The 18,191-nt window shown below is 53.9% G+C and overlaps 1 protein-coding gene across 2 annotated transcripts in view; it reads right to left on the bottom strand.

The window, feature by feature from the left end:
• The window catches only part of FAM222A (family with sequence similarity 222 member A), a 55,180-nt gene that overhangs the window by 22,640 nt on the left and 14,349 nt on the right, over window positions 1-18,191 (bottom strand). The window contains exon 2 of one of the 2 annotated variants that reach the window (XM_027044063.2): window positions 3,248-3,375. In XM_027044063.2, coding sequence (XP_026899864.1) covers window positions 3,248-3,329 — 82 coding nt within the window. In that variant the 5' untranslated portion in view covers window positions 3,330-3,375. The remainder of the gene's footprint in view (window positions 1-3,247; window positions 3,376-18,191) is intronic. The other variant, XM_027044064.2, reaches the window with a different exon arrangement.

Below are 18,191 nucleotides of genomic sequence, written 5' to 3'. Positions count from 1 at the left end.
AAGCCTCCGTTCTATGAGGCAAGCAGCACAGTGACAGCGAAACCCAACAAAAGGCGTTCCAAAACCTGAAGGCTAATCTCACTAATGAAATTGAAGCAAAACTCCTACATGAAATAACAAAGCCAGTCTGGCAATATATTAAGATATTCACCATGACCAGGTGGGATTTGACCAGGAATGCAAGGGTAGTTCAATGGTAAGGAATCCCTGTCATTATTCCTATTAAAAGACAAAAAAACCCATATGGTCATCTTCATGGACACTGAAAAGGCATTTGCTAAGCTTTAACTTCCATTGTTGATTTTTTAAAATTCTTAATAAAACAGGAACACAGGGACACTTACTTAACCTGCTAAACATCTGCCCCCTGCACACCAGCATTTTGCATAATCAAAGCTTCTCATTTAAAGTCAGGAATGAAGCAAGAGTGTCCATTATCACGAATATTATTTTTCATTGTTCCAGGGATAGCAGCAGACACTATTAAATAAGACAAATCAAAGTATAAAACTTCCGAAGTAGGAAGTAAAATTATCATTTGCACACAATCTAATAGCATAACTGGAAAATCTAAGAAACCAAATTGAAAAACCGTTACAAACAATAACAGAATTCAGTAAGGGGGTGGGAGTTAATAGCCGTTATATAAATAACTTCCGTTTCAGGAAGAAAAGAGTAGCCCAAAACGGGTAACTATCCAGAAGTCAACTTTTAACATATGTGCAAAAAGCTAGATGAGGCAGACATCAAAATGTTCCCAGGGACCAAAAAAAAAAAAAAAAAAAAAAAAGTCTGAGCAAACAAAGGTTTTATCATGTTCCTGGAGGGCATCAACATAAAAAAATCATTTCTTCCTGAACCATCAATTTCATGTAATCCCGGGGAAAAAACACCCAACAGGATTTTTTGCTCTCTCCTAGATAAGTTGCTCCTATAAGTTCAGACAGAAAAATAGCCCAGGAAATTCTGTGTGAGGGGGAGGTTGAGGAATGAACAGGAACAGCAACCCTCCCCCCCCAAATATGAAAAGGGGGTTATATACGTGCTACAATAGTGTTGAACCTATAGGGATGAGCTTGAAAACGTGGTAGTGCTAAGGGAAAGAAGCCAGTCACAAAAGGCCACGTGCTGTAGGATTCCCTTATCATCAAAGTCCAGAATAGGGGACTCTGCAAAGAAGGGGAGTAGGGGATCAGAGAGTGACTGCGAATGGGGTAGGGGTTTCTTTTTGAGGTGACAGAAATGTTCTAAAATTTGCTGTGCTGATGGGTGCAAGATTCTGTAAATATACTAAAAAACCATTAGTTGTATGCTTCAGATGGGTGGGTTTTATGGTATGTGAATCATATTTCAATAACATTAAAATTCTTAATGTATTATAACTATAATAATTACCATAGCATTGCACTGATGAATATGCTTGGATCCATACCTCCCGCTTTATACCATGTATTTAAAAAAATTAAACCATAAAAGAACTAGAGGAAACCCTGATCTCAGCATGAGGAAGGATATTCTAAGTATGACACAAACTCCAGGGGCCATAAAAGGAAATACAGATCTCACTTCACAAAGAAAATGTCTTCATGGCAGAATCAAAGACAAATGATAAATCGGGGAAACCATATGCAATTCAAATGACAGACCGAGGTCTAATTCCGTTATATGCAAAGAGCTCCTGTAATTCAATAAGGACAAAACCTACCCAACTGAAAAAGATGGACCAAGGAGATGAATCAGTTCAAAGAGAAAACAGATGGCCCAGACATGAGGAGATATTCATCCTCATTCATGTTACATGTTAATCTAAAACTGCGCTGGGATCCTATTTTTCTCTGATGAGGTGAGCAGAGCCTAGAAGTTTTGAGACGGTGCCGTGATGGGCGAGGGTGTGGGCAGACAGGCTGTCTCACACACAGTCGTCTGAATATGTTAATCAGACCACATAGTTCAAAATGACAAGTACAAATACCTTGGACCCTCGAAAAGTCTATCCTGCAGTTTTGGTCACACCTTTGTGACACACACATGTGGTTGCTGATCGCTGCACTGCTTGTAATGGCAACGGGCAGGTCCAGTGTATATAGAGGACTGGTCAAATGAAACACAGTTCGCCCTTGCTCTGGAAAACTAAGGGGCCGAAGAAGGAAGAAGCTCTTTAGATGCTGACCCACAGGGCCCACTGGGAGGACGTGTGACTGTGTCCCAGGTGTGCTGGGTTGTGCAGAGAACGTCTGGAAGGGCACACAGGACGGCGCTGGCTGCCTCTGAGAAGGGGAGTGGGCGGCCGTACGACAGGAGCGAGATGGGGACTTTTGTCTGTATACACGCCCCTCGTTCCTCTTGTATACTGGACCACATGAGTGTACTACCTTGTCTGAAGATAAACACAGAACAAGAAAGAAAAAAGAGCAGCGGTGTAAGCTCAGTGATGAGTGGCAACCACTCCTGAGCTGTGGGACGGAGCCAACGGGGAGGGGGTGGGAACTGTGGGGAACAGGAGGCAGAGATCTTCAAAGAGACAAGAGCAGTTCAGTTCCAACCAACAGCTGCAGTTCAGGAACCCAGGCCTATGTTGCCAGATCCTCTGATTTTTTTTTCCCCCCAAGAGACATTAAAAATCCAGGTTATTATGCAAATCTCCCTGTTTTCAAATGTTTCCAAATACTGCAACTTTTCAAAAACCCTATGGTGGCTACAAATAATCAGAGGGTTTGTCATCCCTATCCTAGATGGCCAAGGAAGACAGACCCTTGGAGATCACCAAGTCCAGCTCCCTAATTTGACACACTGAAAAAGCAAGGCCCAGAGAGGGCAAGGACCTGCCCAAGGTCACACAGTAAATCAGGCCCCAAGCTAGGATCCCATTCAGGACTATTTGCTTCCACACTGTCCTACTCTGCTGACAGCACAGGAAAATGGTGATTGAGACAGACGTGGTGCATCGTGGGGTCACAGACAGGGGGCTGGGGTCAGAGAGGGCTCCTGGAAGGAGGTCGCACCCAGTGGGAGTCAGCCAAAGGGGGTAGGTGCTGTCGTGGGGGAGGCAGCACAGCACAGGCAAAGACCGGGAACAGGGTGAGTTCTGGGCAGGGTCCTGGTGGGTGGACATGCCAGTTTGGATGGCATTCCCTCTGCATCTGCCCCACAGAGGCTTGGGTGGGGGAAGCAGGACGTGTCTAGGAACACGGCAAGCTCTGTGGGTTCAGCGGACAGCAGAAGGGGGCAGGGGCGGGCGTGCACTCACACTTACGCAGCTCCCGGCTCTTGCTCGGGCAGGCCAGGTGCTGGCCCGGTGGGTTCTGGGTCCTCTGGAGACAGGCCAGCATGGCTGAGCTGGGGGCCCGCGGCGGGGTGCACTCTGCGGCAGGGTCCCTGTGAGGAGGGAGATGAGGTGCGTGTCACTCAGGCTGCTCCGTGTGGGCCTCCCACCTCCCCAGGCTGGGGTCACTGCCAGCAGCCTCCCCACTACCCAGCAGAGCGTCAGAGACTTTCACAGGAGACGCCCCTTCTCCCTTATCTGGCGGGGAGGAGGACACTGAGGCCGGAGGCGTCAAGAGGCTCATCCGCGGCCTCACAAGAAGGAAAAGATTCCAGATCTCAGGGCACCGGGGTGGCTCAGTCGGTTAGATGTCTGACTCTTGATTTTGGCTCAGGTCATGATTTCATGGTTTGTGGGTTCAAGCCCTGAGTTGGCTCTGTGCTGATAGCATGGAGCCTGCTTGGGATTCTCTCTCCCTCTATTTCTGCCCTGCCCCCTCTCAAAAATAAACTTAAGAAAAAAAGAATCCAGGTCATGAGTGGTGGATTTCCACTGTGATGGGGCCAGAACAGAACGGTCAGACATGTCCTGGCCCTGCCCATTGTGTGGGTCACCTCCTCCAGGGGGCCTCCCTGATGCCCCCACGCCTGGACACATCCGCACCCCCTCCCTTCCAGTGGGTTGTGTCCTCTGGCTTTCTTGTCACCACCTCTGTCCCTGCTCTTCAGCCTCGGGCTCGTGGAGGGCAAAGGCCCCATGTGGTCATCTTTGGAAGCTACATGAGGGGTACCCAGGAACTGCCAGTGTGCAGGTGGGTGTTCCAGCGTTTTGGAATGTTGATCTGGGGCATTCTCCCGGCAGCCCTACAGGAAGACGTCCAGGATGGCATTGCTGGGAGAAAGCGTGATCTCCCGCCCTGATCCCCACTGAGCCTGACTGAGCCCTGAGTCCAGTCCCAAGGACTCCCTGCCTGAGCTCCCCACCCCAGACAGGAAGGGCAGGGCCGCCCAAGGCAGCTCTACCCTGCCAGGCTGGGCAGGGTCCCCCACAGGTGGCAGCTCAGATGAGGCTCCAGACAGGTCCACGTTGTGCTCACTTGCCCAGAGTCAGATGCCCAGTGTTTACAAGGAAATATGCACTTTTATCTTCGAAAAACCCACTTGCCTGAGAACACAGAGCCTCTGAGGGGCAGGGTGAGCCTGCCCTGGAGGCCATGGAGAAAAGACAGGAGTTTGCCCTGCAAGGGCCCCTCCCTTCCTCTCTCCTCAGTAAGGAGCCAGAGCCACGGGCCCAAGCCACCCCTGATGTCCACCCACCCCGGGCACTGGATCTCCACTACCTCCTGACCCCACCCCACCCACGTCTTGAGCAGCCAAGCTGGGCCAGCTCAATCCTCTTGCCAGTTCTTTTAAAAAAAAAAAAAAAAAAAGAAGAAAGAGGAGGGGGTGTGTGTTTAAGGGGAAGAAAGGGGAGTTATTTAATACTAAACAGGTGTCTGGAGCCCTTAAATTCTGCTGCTTTCTTCTAATAATGAAGTATTCATGAGGAAAAGCCTTTTTTCACTACTTTCTTAAGATACTAATTTCACAACAAGCTCCTTGTTACGGCGCAATTATTCCAATCTTGAATTTCCCCGAGACGGTTGCAGCCTCCTGTCTGTCCTGGCCTCTCGGTAAATGAAAGACAATCACGTAACCACCTTTCATTATGCTCTATTTTACTTTCAGCAAAGGTACCCTGAAAGAAATGATTTACTCTGAAAGGGACTTTTATTCAGTTTCAAAACCAATTTTCTCCTATTACTGTCTCAAAAAAAAAAAAGAAAAAAGAAAGAAAAGAAAAAAAAAAAGTAGGGGTGAATGGGGGAGGGGAGGCGGTTCTCCCCCTCCCCCCACCCCCAATCGCCAGCCTTAACGCAGCGACGATGCACGCGCAGTCAGAGCTGCAGTATCCACTTCCCGGCTTTGATTTCTGGTAATTTTAAAATATGCCATTACAATCAGGCAGAAATTACACAGTTTAAAAAGGGAATGAAGTGGGGCTTATTGCAGGGATGAAAGCCCTTGACTGCAGGAAGGAGGCACTGAGCCTCGGGGACTGGGGACTTGGGCCCTTCAGGATATAGCCGTGCACACACTCTGCCCCGCTCGGACACCTGGGGACACGTGGGCACGATGCCGTCACAGGCTCACTGCGGACATCTCCCGAGATGGGCACAATGCTGCCCATCCTTACCAGTGGTGCCGCGCCCCTCCACGCCCCCTGGCGCCCTCTCACGCACAAGCAGGCTGTCCATGGTCACGCACAAGGGTGTGTGCACCTGGAAGGTAACAGCCCAGCAGCCCAGCATGGTGCCCCCTTCTCACTGCTCTGACACAGGGTTTGGGGGACAGAGGGGAGAGCCGGAGAAGGCCTGCCAGCTGCAGGTGAAAGCCCTCTCGGGGAGACCGAAGCCAGAGAGAGGCCACACCCTGCGCAGGGCCATGCAGCAGGCAGTGGCTGTGTAAGCCTCTCCACCCTCCCTTCCCCCCCCCCCCCCCCCCCCCCGCCCAAGCAGGCAGCCTGCAGGCCAGGCCAGGCAACCTGGAACCTACATACCCCTACCCCAGTGCCCACTGTGTGACCCCAGGGGAGCTACCGCCCCTCTCTTGTAAAAGAGGCTCCCTGACCCTCCCAGGTCATTATCCACCAGGGTCCAGACAATGCCCAACACTCCCCCCCCGCCGCCCCCACGCACAGGTCCTTCCTCCCTCTTGCCTTTCACTGGGTGCCAGGGGCCCAAGAAGCCCAGCCCCTGTCCAGGCTCCCCCAAAACTCCCCTTGGGCCACACATTACAGCATGCTTTGCAGCTGAAAGGGGCAGGCTGGGGGCTGTAGTTGTTGGGGGTGAGGGGCAGACTGCCTCATTTGGGGCCTCTCTGGACCCCATCAGCTGCCCTCCCGGTGAGGCTCTGGTTTTCAGAATGCTCTGATGGTGGACACCTAGGCGGTTCTGGGAGCCAACAGGTCACCTGCCCCAGCTCGGGGTGGGGGGGAGCGACAGAGGATCCTGCCCCCCCTCCCCTACCACCACCGAGGGAACAGGATCCATGTTAAGGCCTCAGCTCAGTGCAACTGCCTGAATCATTTTATCCCTCACTTCTGGAGGACCGGCAGGCAGGGCCCTGCTGCCTGAGAGACCATCTTCACTTGAAGAGGAAGGGCTTTTCTCTCTGTGCCTCTAATCCCAATTCACTGCTCATTTTCCCAGGAACCCTGTGCCCTACTGCTGGGGCACGTTGTGGGTGGGAGGGGGTAGGAGCCAGCCGAGCACGATGACAAGTGGGTTACCACCAGTTCCCACATCATCCCAACCATCTACAACAGGACAAAGACCCCTCTCCTTGCCCTTCAATGTCTCTCTGGCCCCAGAATAGAGCCCAGCCTTCTTTGCCTGCACCTTCCCCCTCCACCGCCCTAGCTCTTCTAGACCTCCCTCCAGCTGGCTGCCCCACACGCCCAAACCTTTGCCTGTGCTGGCCCCTCTGCCTACAGCACCGCCACCCCAATCCATTTTAACTCAGACTCTGACTCAGCTGTCCCCTCCTCTGGGCATCCCCCATCACGGTCCTAAGTGTAAGTGCCAATTTTCACGTCTGTCTCTCTCCACTGGACTGTGAGTTTCTCGGGGGCAAGGACCATGTCTTATTTGTCTCTTTCTCCTGGTGCCTGGCAAAGAGCAATCATTTAATAAATAGGTGCTGAATGAAGGGCTGAATCAATGAATCCGTTATTGTCAGACGAAGTGACCAAGGCCCAGAGAAGTCGAGCATCCTGCACAAGGTCACACAGCAAGCTGGGGACAGGAATGGGGCAGGCGCCTAAAACACTCAGGTTCTTTGCCTTGACCCCACCTTGCCCCCTCTCTGCTTGGCATCATCCCATCTGCAGAAAGCCAGCACCCTGGAGGCCCCACCCAGACTCATGACTCCCCAAGCCAGGGACCGTCCTGGGAATGCTGCTCATTTTGAAACCCTATCTGCAAATCAGGCTGTTTATACGCCCAAGGTCTTTTGTGACTTTAATAAAAAAAGGGGGTGGGGGGAGGGAGGGAGAAAATGTCGCAAGCCTCAATGATTAGAATGCTTTGGCATCATTCCTGACGTGGGGGCTGATAAGACGTCTTATCTCAGAGGCACCCCTAGGAAAAGGTCCCCTCCACCAGATAACGCCCCCAGCTGTCGATATGCCCTTTCATGGCTGAGGATTTAGATAAAGGAAATGTGACAGGGGAGGGGAAAGAAAGGAAGGAACTTTCCAAGTCCAAGGAGGAATTGAGTCTGTGCTGCTTGCCTTGGCAGAACAATGCATAGGAGAAGGATGTCTAAAGGGTCTTTATTTTTATTAAAAGAACAGGGAATTGGGGCCTTTGGCCCTGCCTGCTTTCTGTCATCTCTCCCAGCCTGTCTGGCTGCAGGGGGCCTCGGGAAGCCCCAGCCAGTGGGAGGGGGAAGCTCACAAGTAACTATACACACATTAGTACTAATAATAGCGCTTCCCATTTATCGAAGTTTCCCTCTGTGCCACACCCCACGTGCATCCTGTCCGTTATACCTCACCGCAGCTTCCTAGCAGCCTCTGGGGTGGGTGCTGTTTTAGCCCCATTTCACAGATTAGGAAATGGTCACGGAGAAGGGAAGAATCTGCACGAGGTCATGCAGCTTTTAGGTGTCACTCCCAACCAGAGACTACACCCTCAGCCCCACACCATGTGGCCCCCACCCCTGGATCAATCTTGCGGGGGGGGGGGCCCTCATTCCCCAGCTTCTAGGCAGCTGGGCAGGAAGGAGCAGAGGCAAAGGCCTGCTTCTCTCCGGTGCCCAAATCCACTTTGATTCTCCTCCAGGAGGGGCTGGGATCACAGAGAGGGAGGTGAGGAGGGGAAGGAGGAGGAGGGGCTCCCAGGAGACCACTTACTCATCCCATAAACATTCACAGAGGACAGCGTGTGAGGCCTGTGTTGGGCAGAACAATACTGAGCTGAATATATTGCAGACCCTGCCTCTGTGAGAACGTTTTGAGGTGCCTGTCATCTACCCACCCATTCCCTTCCTCCTTCCCTCGTTTGTTTGTTCATTCATTCATTCAGGCAGCAAACACTCCCTGAGCATCTTTTGAGGGCCAGTCCAGTGCCTCATGGGCTGTACAAAAATCGGTTAAGAATGTCCTGCTAAAGAGAACATCCAGTAAGAACGGACTTCCCACTCCCGAATCCAGCCCATTGAAAGTGAACTTTCCTGGCTTCTCCCTCCAGCTGCTCCTATTTCTCTAAGGTGGCAGCTGGACAGAGCTTTCCCTCATGCATCCTGCAGGTCAGCAGATGGTCCCTTGCCAGGCTGGGCTGGCCCTAAGGCAGGGCAGAATATGAGGACATGCTTGGAGAGGCTGTGACCTCATGAAGGCCATGGCCATCCACTTCCAGCCTGTGTCTTTCCCCTGCTCCTGGAGCTGTCTGCTCTGGCCTCCTTGGCTCTACTCAAGGCCAAAGACTAGCTGTGGCTTGGAGGGGAAGGTCATGCCAGGCCCTTCCCAGTGTGCAATGAGAACAGGAGTTCACAGAGGAAAGCTGTGGGTGGCACGTGCCCACACCAGGGTTCTGACTGGCTGAGTGACCTGGAGGAAGTCACCGTCCCTCCCTGACTCTCAGTTTCCCTAACTGCACCTTGATGGGGCGTAGACCAGCGGATCTTGTAGGAGGTGCTTCCGGCTTAGACGTGTGGGGATGTTACGATTTAGTTTTCAAACAATCCAGTGCACTAAATGTGTGCAAGGCAACAGGGCTAGGTCTTCTGTTGGCACACAGAGGGGGGTTCTAGATGCAGCCTGTACTTGAGGGATTCAGAATCTTGACTTGGGATAAGACAGGGAGCTGGAGAAATCCAGCAGTTCACATGGAGCGCTGGGTGGACCATTAAGACTCTTAGGACTCTGAGTTTCCTAACAGGGGTTGAAGGAGTTGCCCACTACTCCTCGGGGGCCCCACAAACCTCCCAGGGGGAGGAGGCAGGAGCTGCCCACAGTTCTCACCTTGATCCTTCCCCTGCCCCCGCTGCTATACAGGAAGGCTTGTTCTTCCTCACCCTGTCCTGGCCACAGAGCCTGACCCCACCTACAGGGAAGAATGTGTAGTGGAGGTGGGAGGCCCAGGGCTTGGGGAAGGGAATGAGCACTGGACTGGGAGCCTGGGAGAGTTGGAGTCAGATCTTGATTGTGTGGCCTCAAGTCACTTTATCTGTGACCATCTCCAGCACCACAAGTCAGGCCAGCTCGAAGCCTCAGAAGCTCAGTCCTCCATAAACAGTGAGGGGCAGGAACATCGCCTGCCTCTGGCCAGGACAGAGGGGCGGAGGGACCCTTGCCCAGGAGTGCCATAGGGAATCAGGGTGCACAGCCCCTCCCCCACAACAGGAAGATCCACTGTCTGTCTCTTTCTTCCTCTTCTTGGTCTCTCTCCCTGTCCCTTACTCCATCTGCCTTCCCGTCCTGGCGTCTCTCTTCTTCTTTCCTGCTGTCCCTCCTTCTTGTTCTCTTCCTGACCCCACTCTCCCCTACTCCTCCCCCCCCCATCCCACTCTGTCTCTCTGCAGGGCAGCCAGAGTAGAAGCCCACCCCCATCCCCCCTCCTGCAGCTCCCTCCCCCATCCCTGTTCTGAGCCTGAGGCCTTCCAGGGGACCCTGTTAATAATTAAATGTTAATCTAAAAAGCAATTTGAGCTGCGGCTAGGCAGATCTGGTTAGAGATTACATTAGCATGGAGGAGGCGAGGGTAATTTTCTTTAACCCCTCTCCTGATCTCTCAAGCCCGGGAATCTTCAAGTCGCACCACCACTGCTGATTAAACTGGCGCAGGGCTTGGCTGTGGATAAGGGGTCTGTGAAAAGTGATTATTTCCCCACTGCCATTTGGGTTGCAGCACCAGAAGGGGATTTTCACTTTCTTTTTTCAAAGGTTGGGGTGGAGGGGCACTGCCCCCTTCAACAGGCCGCCTCATCTACCGCCAGGATTACTGCTGCATCCATCCCCACACCCCCACAGGGCCAGAGGTCTCTCCAAAATGCAAATCTGGCCACAAAGCATCCCTGGCTCCCTCTGTTCCCAGGACAGAGATTCCATCCTGGGAGTTGGCCTGGGAGACAACTCTCCATTCAGTCTAGGTCCAGCCCTGGGCTGGGCACTGGAGCCAGAGAGGCGGGCAGTTTTGGGCTGCCAGGAGACACCAAAAAGTGAACTGACAATCATGAATTCGGAGGGCAGGCAGCCTCAGCGGAGCCTTGTGGTGAGCGCAAGCTTCTCACCACCACACGTGCAGGCCTTTGCCCATGGAATCCCTTCTGCCTGCAAGCCCTTCCTGAGTCTCTACCCGCCCATTGAAGTTCTACTTGACTTTCAGCTGGAGCCCAGGTTCCTCAAGGGCTTCTCAGAGGCACACAAGGTGCTTGATAAACGTCTGATCAATAATCAAACTAATGGGAGTTCCTTGCATGGCTCTCTCTGATCCCTTCTCCATGGGTATATGATACTATGACCAGTGGCCGTGCATAGTGGGCCCCTAGGAAACCATCTCCTGAAGGAAGGATGGGCAAGAAGCTGGCCCAGGGTGTTGAGGCAAAACAGGGCTCAGAAAATGACCAACTAGGACAGAGGGGGCGGTTTAGGGTGGGTGGCTCTCCCGAGCCCTTCAGCACCACGGCCAGCTCCCAGTGCGAGCGCCCCGGCGGAAAGGGGCAGGGCAGAGCCTGGGAGCACAGTGACGTCAGTCACCATGGGAACTAATCTAGATGTTATTTGCCCTGGGTGGCACTCCAACCTCTGGAGACATGACAAATTAAGCACCTACTGTGTGTGGGGTCCTGTGTGAGATGCTGAGGCAGTGACAGACCCTGACAGCGGGATGAGGGTGTCAGAAGGGCAACTACAAGGCAGACAAGGGGTAGCCATGATGGGGCCACCCTACCTAGCCTAGGGGTGTCACAATGAAAGGACAGCTCCACTGCCTCCTAAGGAGAGTGACAATATTGTTCCAGGCTTTGGAGCCAGATGTCTCAGCTTTATCCCTTAACTGAACCCCAGCTTTATCCCTTAACTATGATGCCTAGGGCAAACCCTCTGAGAGTCAGTTTCCTCCTCTGAAAAAGGGGTTAATTTCTTACCAGGGATCATACAAATAAGGTGCCAGGGTCATAGTAATAACTGCCCAAGTGGTAGCTGTTATTAGTATCATTTATGATTATTGTCAACAAATAGGTAGTAAACAGGTGAAGAGGGGAGGAGAAAGGGTCCCTATGAAGACTTGGAAAAAAATGGGACTGTGAAGAACTTGCAGCAGCTCCAGGAAGGAGAAGGAACCCTCTTGATGAGTAACTAAGAGCACCCTATCTGCGTTAAGGCCAGGCAGGGTCACCAGGGGCAGGGACCTCAGTCACGAGGTGGCGAGATCCACCTCCTGTGGCCAAGTGCTGGTTCACGGCAGGGAGAGGCTAAGAGAAGGTGCTGGGTGGGTAGGTGGGTCCATAAAAAGGCTTGAAAACCTCTCCCTCTAGTGATGGGGTGAGGGGGTAGTTGTTGGCACTGGCATCACACCTGGTTGGTCTCCTCCCAGAATCAAAGACGGCCCAGGAGCACCAGGGGAGTGAATGGGGGTGGGGCTCGTTCTCACAAAAAGGAGCCTTCAGGAAGCCCTAGCCAGGGAAGCAAAGCTAGCAAATCTCAGACCCCTACCCAGCTTCCACTCCCTGAGAGCCAGATCCCAGGAAGGGAAGTGCTGGGGGGGGGCGGGGCGGGAGTGGTGGTGGCACGACTGTACAGGTCATCCATTCTTCCCCTGTCCTGACCTAGGCATAAGTGACAGCAAGGTCTCCACTGTTACCTTCCAGCCAAGGGATGGGGATGGGGGTGGGGGTGGGGGTGAAGCCAGGCATCAATATACTGAATGTCAGCAGCAGAAAGGCCCCAGCCCAGTCTTTTTGTTGGAGGTCATGGAACCTTTGTGGAGGAGCAACATACAAGTGGAGACTAAAACGATACCAGGTGTTACCAGAGAGATGACTGGGGATAATGAGTCCGGAAGGGGGAACACTGTGCAAAGGGCAAATGTAAGACCCATCGTAGAGCTGGGAGGGGCTCAGTGCTCCCATGCATCTTCTCACCTATCCCCCTGCATCCCACAGTTCAGGCTTAACCCAACAACAGGGAAGGAGAAAATCTAATAATCAGAGTAACAATAGGAGCTGATTTTTATTTTTAGTGTTCCCATAGGCTCAGCACTTTACAGACATCACGTCATTTAACCAACCCCACAACCTAGAGAAAGAGATTACTACGGTCTGTGTACCCATGAGGAAACAGAGGCCAGGACAGAGTTGTGGGGAGGCGGTGGGGGGTGGGGGGGGGGTGGTGCTGTCCAGGGCCACAGGGCAGGCAGTTAGTTGGTGGAGGGGCAGGGCTGGGCTGGGCCAGACTTAGACCCTGAGGGGAGAGAGGAAGGGCAGAAAACTGGGCCCAGGGCAGGAAGGCCAGGAGTGCTTAGGAGACTAGGAGACAGAAGCCCAGGTGTAGGGTGGGGTAAGAGGAGGGGTGGATAAAAGTGTCTGGTTGAGGTTTGTTCTTGACTTTGAGCCAGGAGCCAAAGATCAACACATGCTTCAGAGGATCAGGCTAGAACAGAAATGAGCAGAGCCTTCAAAGGACAGGGGGCAGGGAAACAAGACGAAGCACTCTAGCCCAACTATATCATCAATAGATTTATATATATGTTAACCCCCCAGAGCCAAGCCCCACTTGTATGTGGGCCAGGTGTCCAGCTTCTGTCCTTTGCTGTGAGCCGGGCTGGGGGTGCCGCATCTTTAAGCCCTTTTCTGGGAGAGGGGCTCCCTCAGTGTCATCTGGCCACAGGGTGCTGTGATCTCAGCACTGGGATGCTGGGGCCAACCGACCTGGGTTCAAACCCCAGCTCTGCCACAGCCTGGCCATGTGACTGTGTTTATCTCTAGGGAGTTTGATTCTTCTTCTTTGTGCTTCTATTTCTAATTTTTCTACAGTGACTGTGCACCACTTCTGTTTTTTTTTTGTTTGTTTGTTTTTTTTTAAAGTAGGCTCCATACCCAACATAGGGCTTGAACTCATGAGATCAAGCCCTGAGATCAAGAGTTGGATGCTCCACCGACTGAGCCACCCAGGTGCCCCTTAAGTAACTTTTTGAAAAGGATTTCAACCACTGACCACCCGGAGGCGAGGAGCTGGATGTATTATAAATTGTTGGACGTGACAGGGAGCAGCTGCTCAGGGAGGAGGCAGTGGCTGGGAAAGGTGGGGATGGGTGGAGAGAGAGAGAGGCAGGAGCACGAGAGGGCCCAGAGGCTTTGAAATCCAGGCGTGAAGGGAAGCAAAGCTGGTCCAGACAACCCTCCAGCAGGTCCTTCCTGCAACTCTTCCACAACAGACCCATGCTCTGACCATGCGGCCCATCACGTCCCAGCCTCCACAGGGCCCCTTCATTCTACTCTCCACCCCGCAGGGGCCAGGCTGAGCTTCTATGTGGAACTCACTTCCTTTTCTACTCTAAACTCCCCCACTGGCTTCCATGGCGTTTCTATCAATATCCTCTAAGGCTCTATGTGAGCGTCTTTCCACTCCCTATTTACACTATCCTTCTCCTCTTGCTACCCTGCTCTTCTAACAGGTCAATGGTCAACCTCAGTATCACCCCAGGACCTTTGCACTTATAGTTTTGTCTCTCCTAAATACACCAGTGCTCTCCAATAGAAATATAATGTAATTACAAATTGTCTAGTATCCACAAGGGAAATTCTGTTTAATGACATTTCATTTAATCTAATATGTCCAAGATAGGATCACTTCAACATGTAATCAATATTTAAAAATTACTAATGAGATAGTTTATGTCCCCCCCCCCCCCCCCCCGGCTAAGCCTTTGAAATCTGGGATGGATTTTACACTTACAGACCATCTCAGTTCAGAAGGGGGGACACTTTTGTGCCAGCTCAACTCCTCATTCACACCTCAATCCAAACATCACCTCCTCTAAGAGGCCCTCCTTGACTGCTCCAGCCACTATTCCATCATAGCTCTAGGTCCTTCATTGTCATTACCACTCTGAAATGACCTTATTGATGAACAATTTAGCATCTGTCTCTTCCACTGGAGGACAATCTCTACTGTGCTTGCACACTGGGGCACATAGGTGCCCGGGGTGGGCAGGTGGTAGGGGATGGGGTGGGGCCCCGGAGCCCTTATCTGTGTACCTCATTCCGAATTCGACTCCAGCGAGGGGAGGCAGAGGCGTGTGTATGTGTGTTTGGGGCAGGGGATGCACGGGGGGGGGGGGGGGGGTGACGGGCACGCGCACACCCAGAGACACACATAAAGACCCCCACCCCCTCCCCCTGCTTCTGAAGAGCGGGCCCAGAAGATGGGCCTCCTTTCAAAATCAGCCCGGCGCGGAAAAACAGCTGTGACAGCACAAAGCCGAGATTGAATCAGCGACGGGCCCGATTGCCTGGTGACGGTTACAAATGATCTGATGTGGAAAAGACAGGATCAGATGTGTGCAGAACAACGGCTGCTCTGAGCCCCCACATGCCAGACAATGGGCTGCTGGGCGGGCGGGCAGGTGGCTCCCAGAAGCCCAGGCCGGAATGTGCCTATCGGCGCGGGTCCTTCCTCCAGGCCAGGCCTGGGCTTGGCCTTGTCCACACTAACTCACACAAGCCCCACTTGACCAGGGCGTCATTTATACAAGGTGAAACCAGATCCTTCCCGAATGCCCAACACCTGGGGGGAATGTCCCCAGCATGAGACCAAGTGCTGAGCTCTGGGCAGCTGGATGGTGGCTGAATTTTTATCAGTCATATTGCTTCCAAATACTAAAAGATTAATTTTACTTTTGTAATGAGGGAGGAAAGAGAACATTCTCCCCACCTCTTACACCCCACCGGCTCCCAGCTTCTGCCTCAGAAGGGTGAGCACGTGTCCCCTGTCATACATAGCTCCATGACATAGCTCCATGGACCAGCTCCTACCTGATCCCCAAGGGGTGGGATAGGGGATGAACCTCCGTGTGCGACTCCCAGGCTCTCAACCACTTAGCACTGAACGTCACCTCCCAGTGACCCTCTCCATAACCCTGTGTGAGAAGGCTGGGTCTGGAGAGACTGTGGCTGGGCCCAGCGGTGCTCAGCAGGAAGGTGGCCGAACCTGGGGCCTCACAGGCCCATCTCTAGTTTCTTTCTACACCAAGGCCAGGCACACAGTAGATGCTCAGTAAATTCCCACCGAATGAACAGAGGAATGCACTGGGCCTTTCCTTCCTGACCACCCCTTGTGTGACCCAGGGCCCACAGCTCTCCTCTCTGGTGATGTGCCCTGGCCCCTGGGGTCTCTCCCTCATTTGACCGCACCGTGTACCTACCACCTCAGCCCAACAAACCCCTCCACACATCTGGAACACGTAGGCCCCCAGAGAACCAAGTGGGTACTTGACAGTGCAGATGGGTGAGTGGGGTGTGGGCTGGGCGGCAACGTGAGCCCCACCCCAAGTGGTGTCACGGAGGCTCAAGGGCTGGGAAGATTCTGGAAGACGGGGAGGGGTGCCCCTTGCTCCACCCAGCCTTGAGCCCGCCCTGAGAAGCACAGGCATATCCATGCCTCAAGCAGAGGCTCAGCGAGGCCCAGGGTCTGTCCAAGGCCACCTGGTGGGGTCTGCACATGAAGCAGGGTCTGTTGAGCTCTGAAGCCGGTGGCTGGGGCAGACCAAGGGAAGGCTGGGATTCCAAGTGGGCACCCGGCATCCCACTGGTCGCTCCTGGGGTGGGCACTGGGCCACTTCCCCTGGACACTGCCCTGACTCTGAGCAGTCGGCAGGACTGCAGGCCAAGGAAGGGGCTGACGCCAGAGAGGCCGTCCTGAGCACAGTGAAGTCAGCCTCCCACCGCCACCACCAGGATGGCATCCTGCTGGGCCTCACGCCCCACAGCTGCAAGGCGCGGCCCCCCTAGCCCCTGCAGTGGGCGCGAAGGCTGAAGCAGCGACCCGGGGCCCTCTCTGCCACTTCCGGCAGGACTCTCCTAAGTCAGCAGGTCCCTGGGGGCCTGTTTCTCCATCTGAAAACTGGGGCTAGAAACGGCACCTCTGTCACCGGGCCGAGAAGACTGGGGAGGATGAGGAGCACGTGGAGTGCAGTCACTTGCTCAGCGGTGCCTTCTTAGCCCCTTGAAATCCACTGCCCACCGGGTGCCCACCGTGCCGGCAGCATCCACCCTCCACTTTCACCATCGTGGGCCAGAGAGGACAATGGCTTCAACAAGTGGAGGGATTTGTCCCCGGCCCATGCAGAGCAGCGCGAGGGGACTCGAGGAGGTACGTGTGGCCCTGGCCTGGGGACCCTTGAGCTCCAAGACCTGAACCCCAGCTCTTCCAGTAAGGTTTATACTTCAGCTCGCAGGGACGAGCCCCACGTACGCTCAGGTCAGAGTGGGCATTGGTGGCTGCATGCTCCAAGCCTTGCCTGAGCACCTGCAGTGCCGGGCTGTGGGGACCCAGCAGGCTCGGCAGGGACGGTGAGGCACACGCCCGACGACCCCAACCCCGGTCAGATGGAGCTCCGAGGGAGCCCAGAGCAGGGTGCTGCACGGAGCACATGGCACACCGAGAGGGGCTTAGTGAGTCTGATGAGCCAGGCCTGTAGGGCTCACTGAACGGTAGGGCAGGGGTGGGAAGGTATTCCAGTGGAAGACCCCACCCCATGTGCAGATGCCAGAGGTAGTACTTAGCGGTCATCCGCCCACTGAATCCTCATAACCTCCCTGAAGTAGAGACCATTATTATCCCAGTCTTCCCGGAGGGGAAACTGAGGCACGGAGAAGGGAAGCCACTTGCCCAAAGCCATCCAGTGAGGGACCGGTGGGTCGGGGATTTGAACCCATATCTGTGTGGCTCCGCGATCGTGACCACCCCACCCACAGCCCCTCAGCATAAAAAAAACACGGGCAGGCAATTTGGGTGGGGTGTGCAAGAATGGACACGGGCTGGAGGGGCTGGGGTGGGGTGGTGGTCTTGAAGGCCAGGCTGAGGTCTTGGCACCTCATCCACGGACAAGAGGGAGCCACAGAGAAGCCTTGGTGGTTACGGGGAGGACTCCGGAGCTGGCCTCTCTGGATTGAAACCCCACCTCTTCCACTCACCAGCTGTGCAGCCTGGGGCAGGTCAACTCACCTCTCTGTGCTTATTTCCCCATCAGTGAGGTTGGATTTTGGCACACAGTGAATTCCAGGTATTTATTAAATTGGTGTGTGTAGGGGGGTGGGGCGGAGAAAAAACCCTGAAAGCTGGATGACTGAGACATTGCCCCCTCGGGTTTGGTGACGGTCTAGTCGCTGGGCCTGGGGCACATTTTGGCCCAGGGGAGTGGGCACAGACTGGCACAGCCCAGCCCTGGCAGTGGGTGCCGGGCTCGGGGAGGCGGTGGTGGCAGTGGCGTCTCGGGGCCTGGCTGGGACATGCGCCGGCAAGTGCACGCGCGCGCGGCTGTGTGTGTTGCTGCAGCAGCTTCTATGCAAACATGTTAATTTGTTTTCATTTTGTGTTTTTTTTCCCTCGCAGGATAATTGGGTGAGTTTGAAGTCTTGGCGAGGCTGCTGATTATAGCTATTTGGGTGGTGCCCTCGCGGGGCTTTGGGCCCTGCCTCCTGCCTCTGGCAATGAAGGCGGCATCTGGGGGTGTCTTGAGAGGTGCTTGGAGCTGCCTGCCGCTGGGTTCTGGGGGCTCTGGCTGGCTGTGCTCTCTACCCAGGCACCACCAGGTCCCTGAAGGGCACAAATCCCGCCCACAAACAGCTTTTCTTTGCCCTGTTTGCTGTAGTGGGGGGGTGGGGGG

This window comes from Acinonyx jubatus, chromosome D3 (genome assembly GCF_027475565.1).
Source record: "Acinonyx jubatus isolate Ajub_Pintada_27869175 chromosome D3, VMU_Ajub_asm_v1.0, whole genome shotgun sequence".
Lineage (NCBI taxonomy): Eukaryota > Metazoa > Chordata > Mammalia > Carnivora > Felidae > Acinonyx > Acinonyx jubatus.
This window is presented reverse-complemented; position numbering and strand designations above follow the sequence as displayed.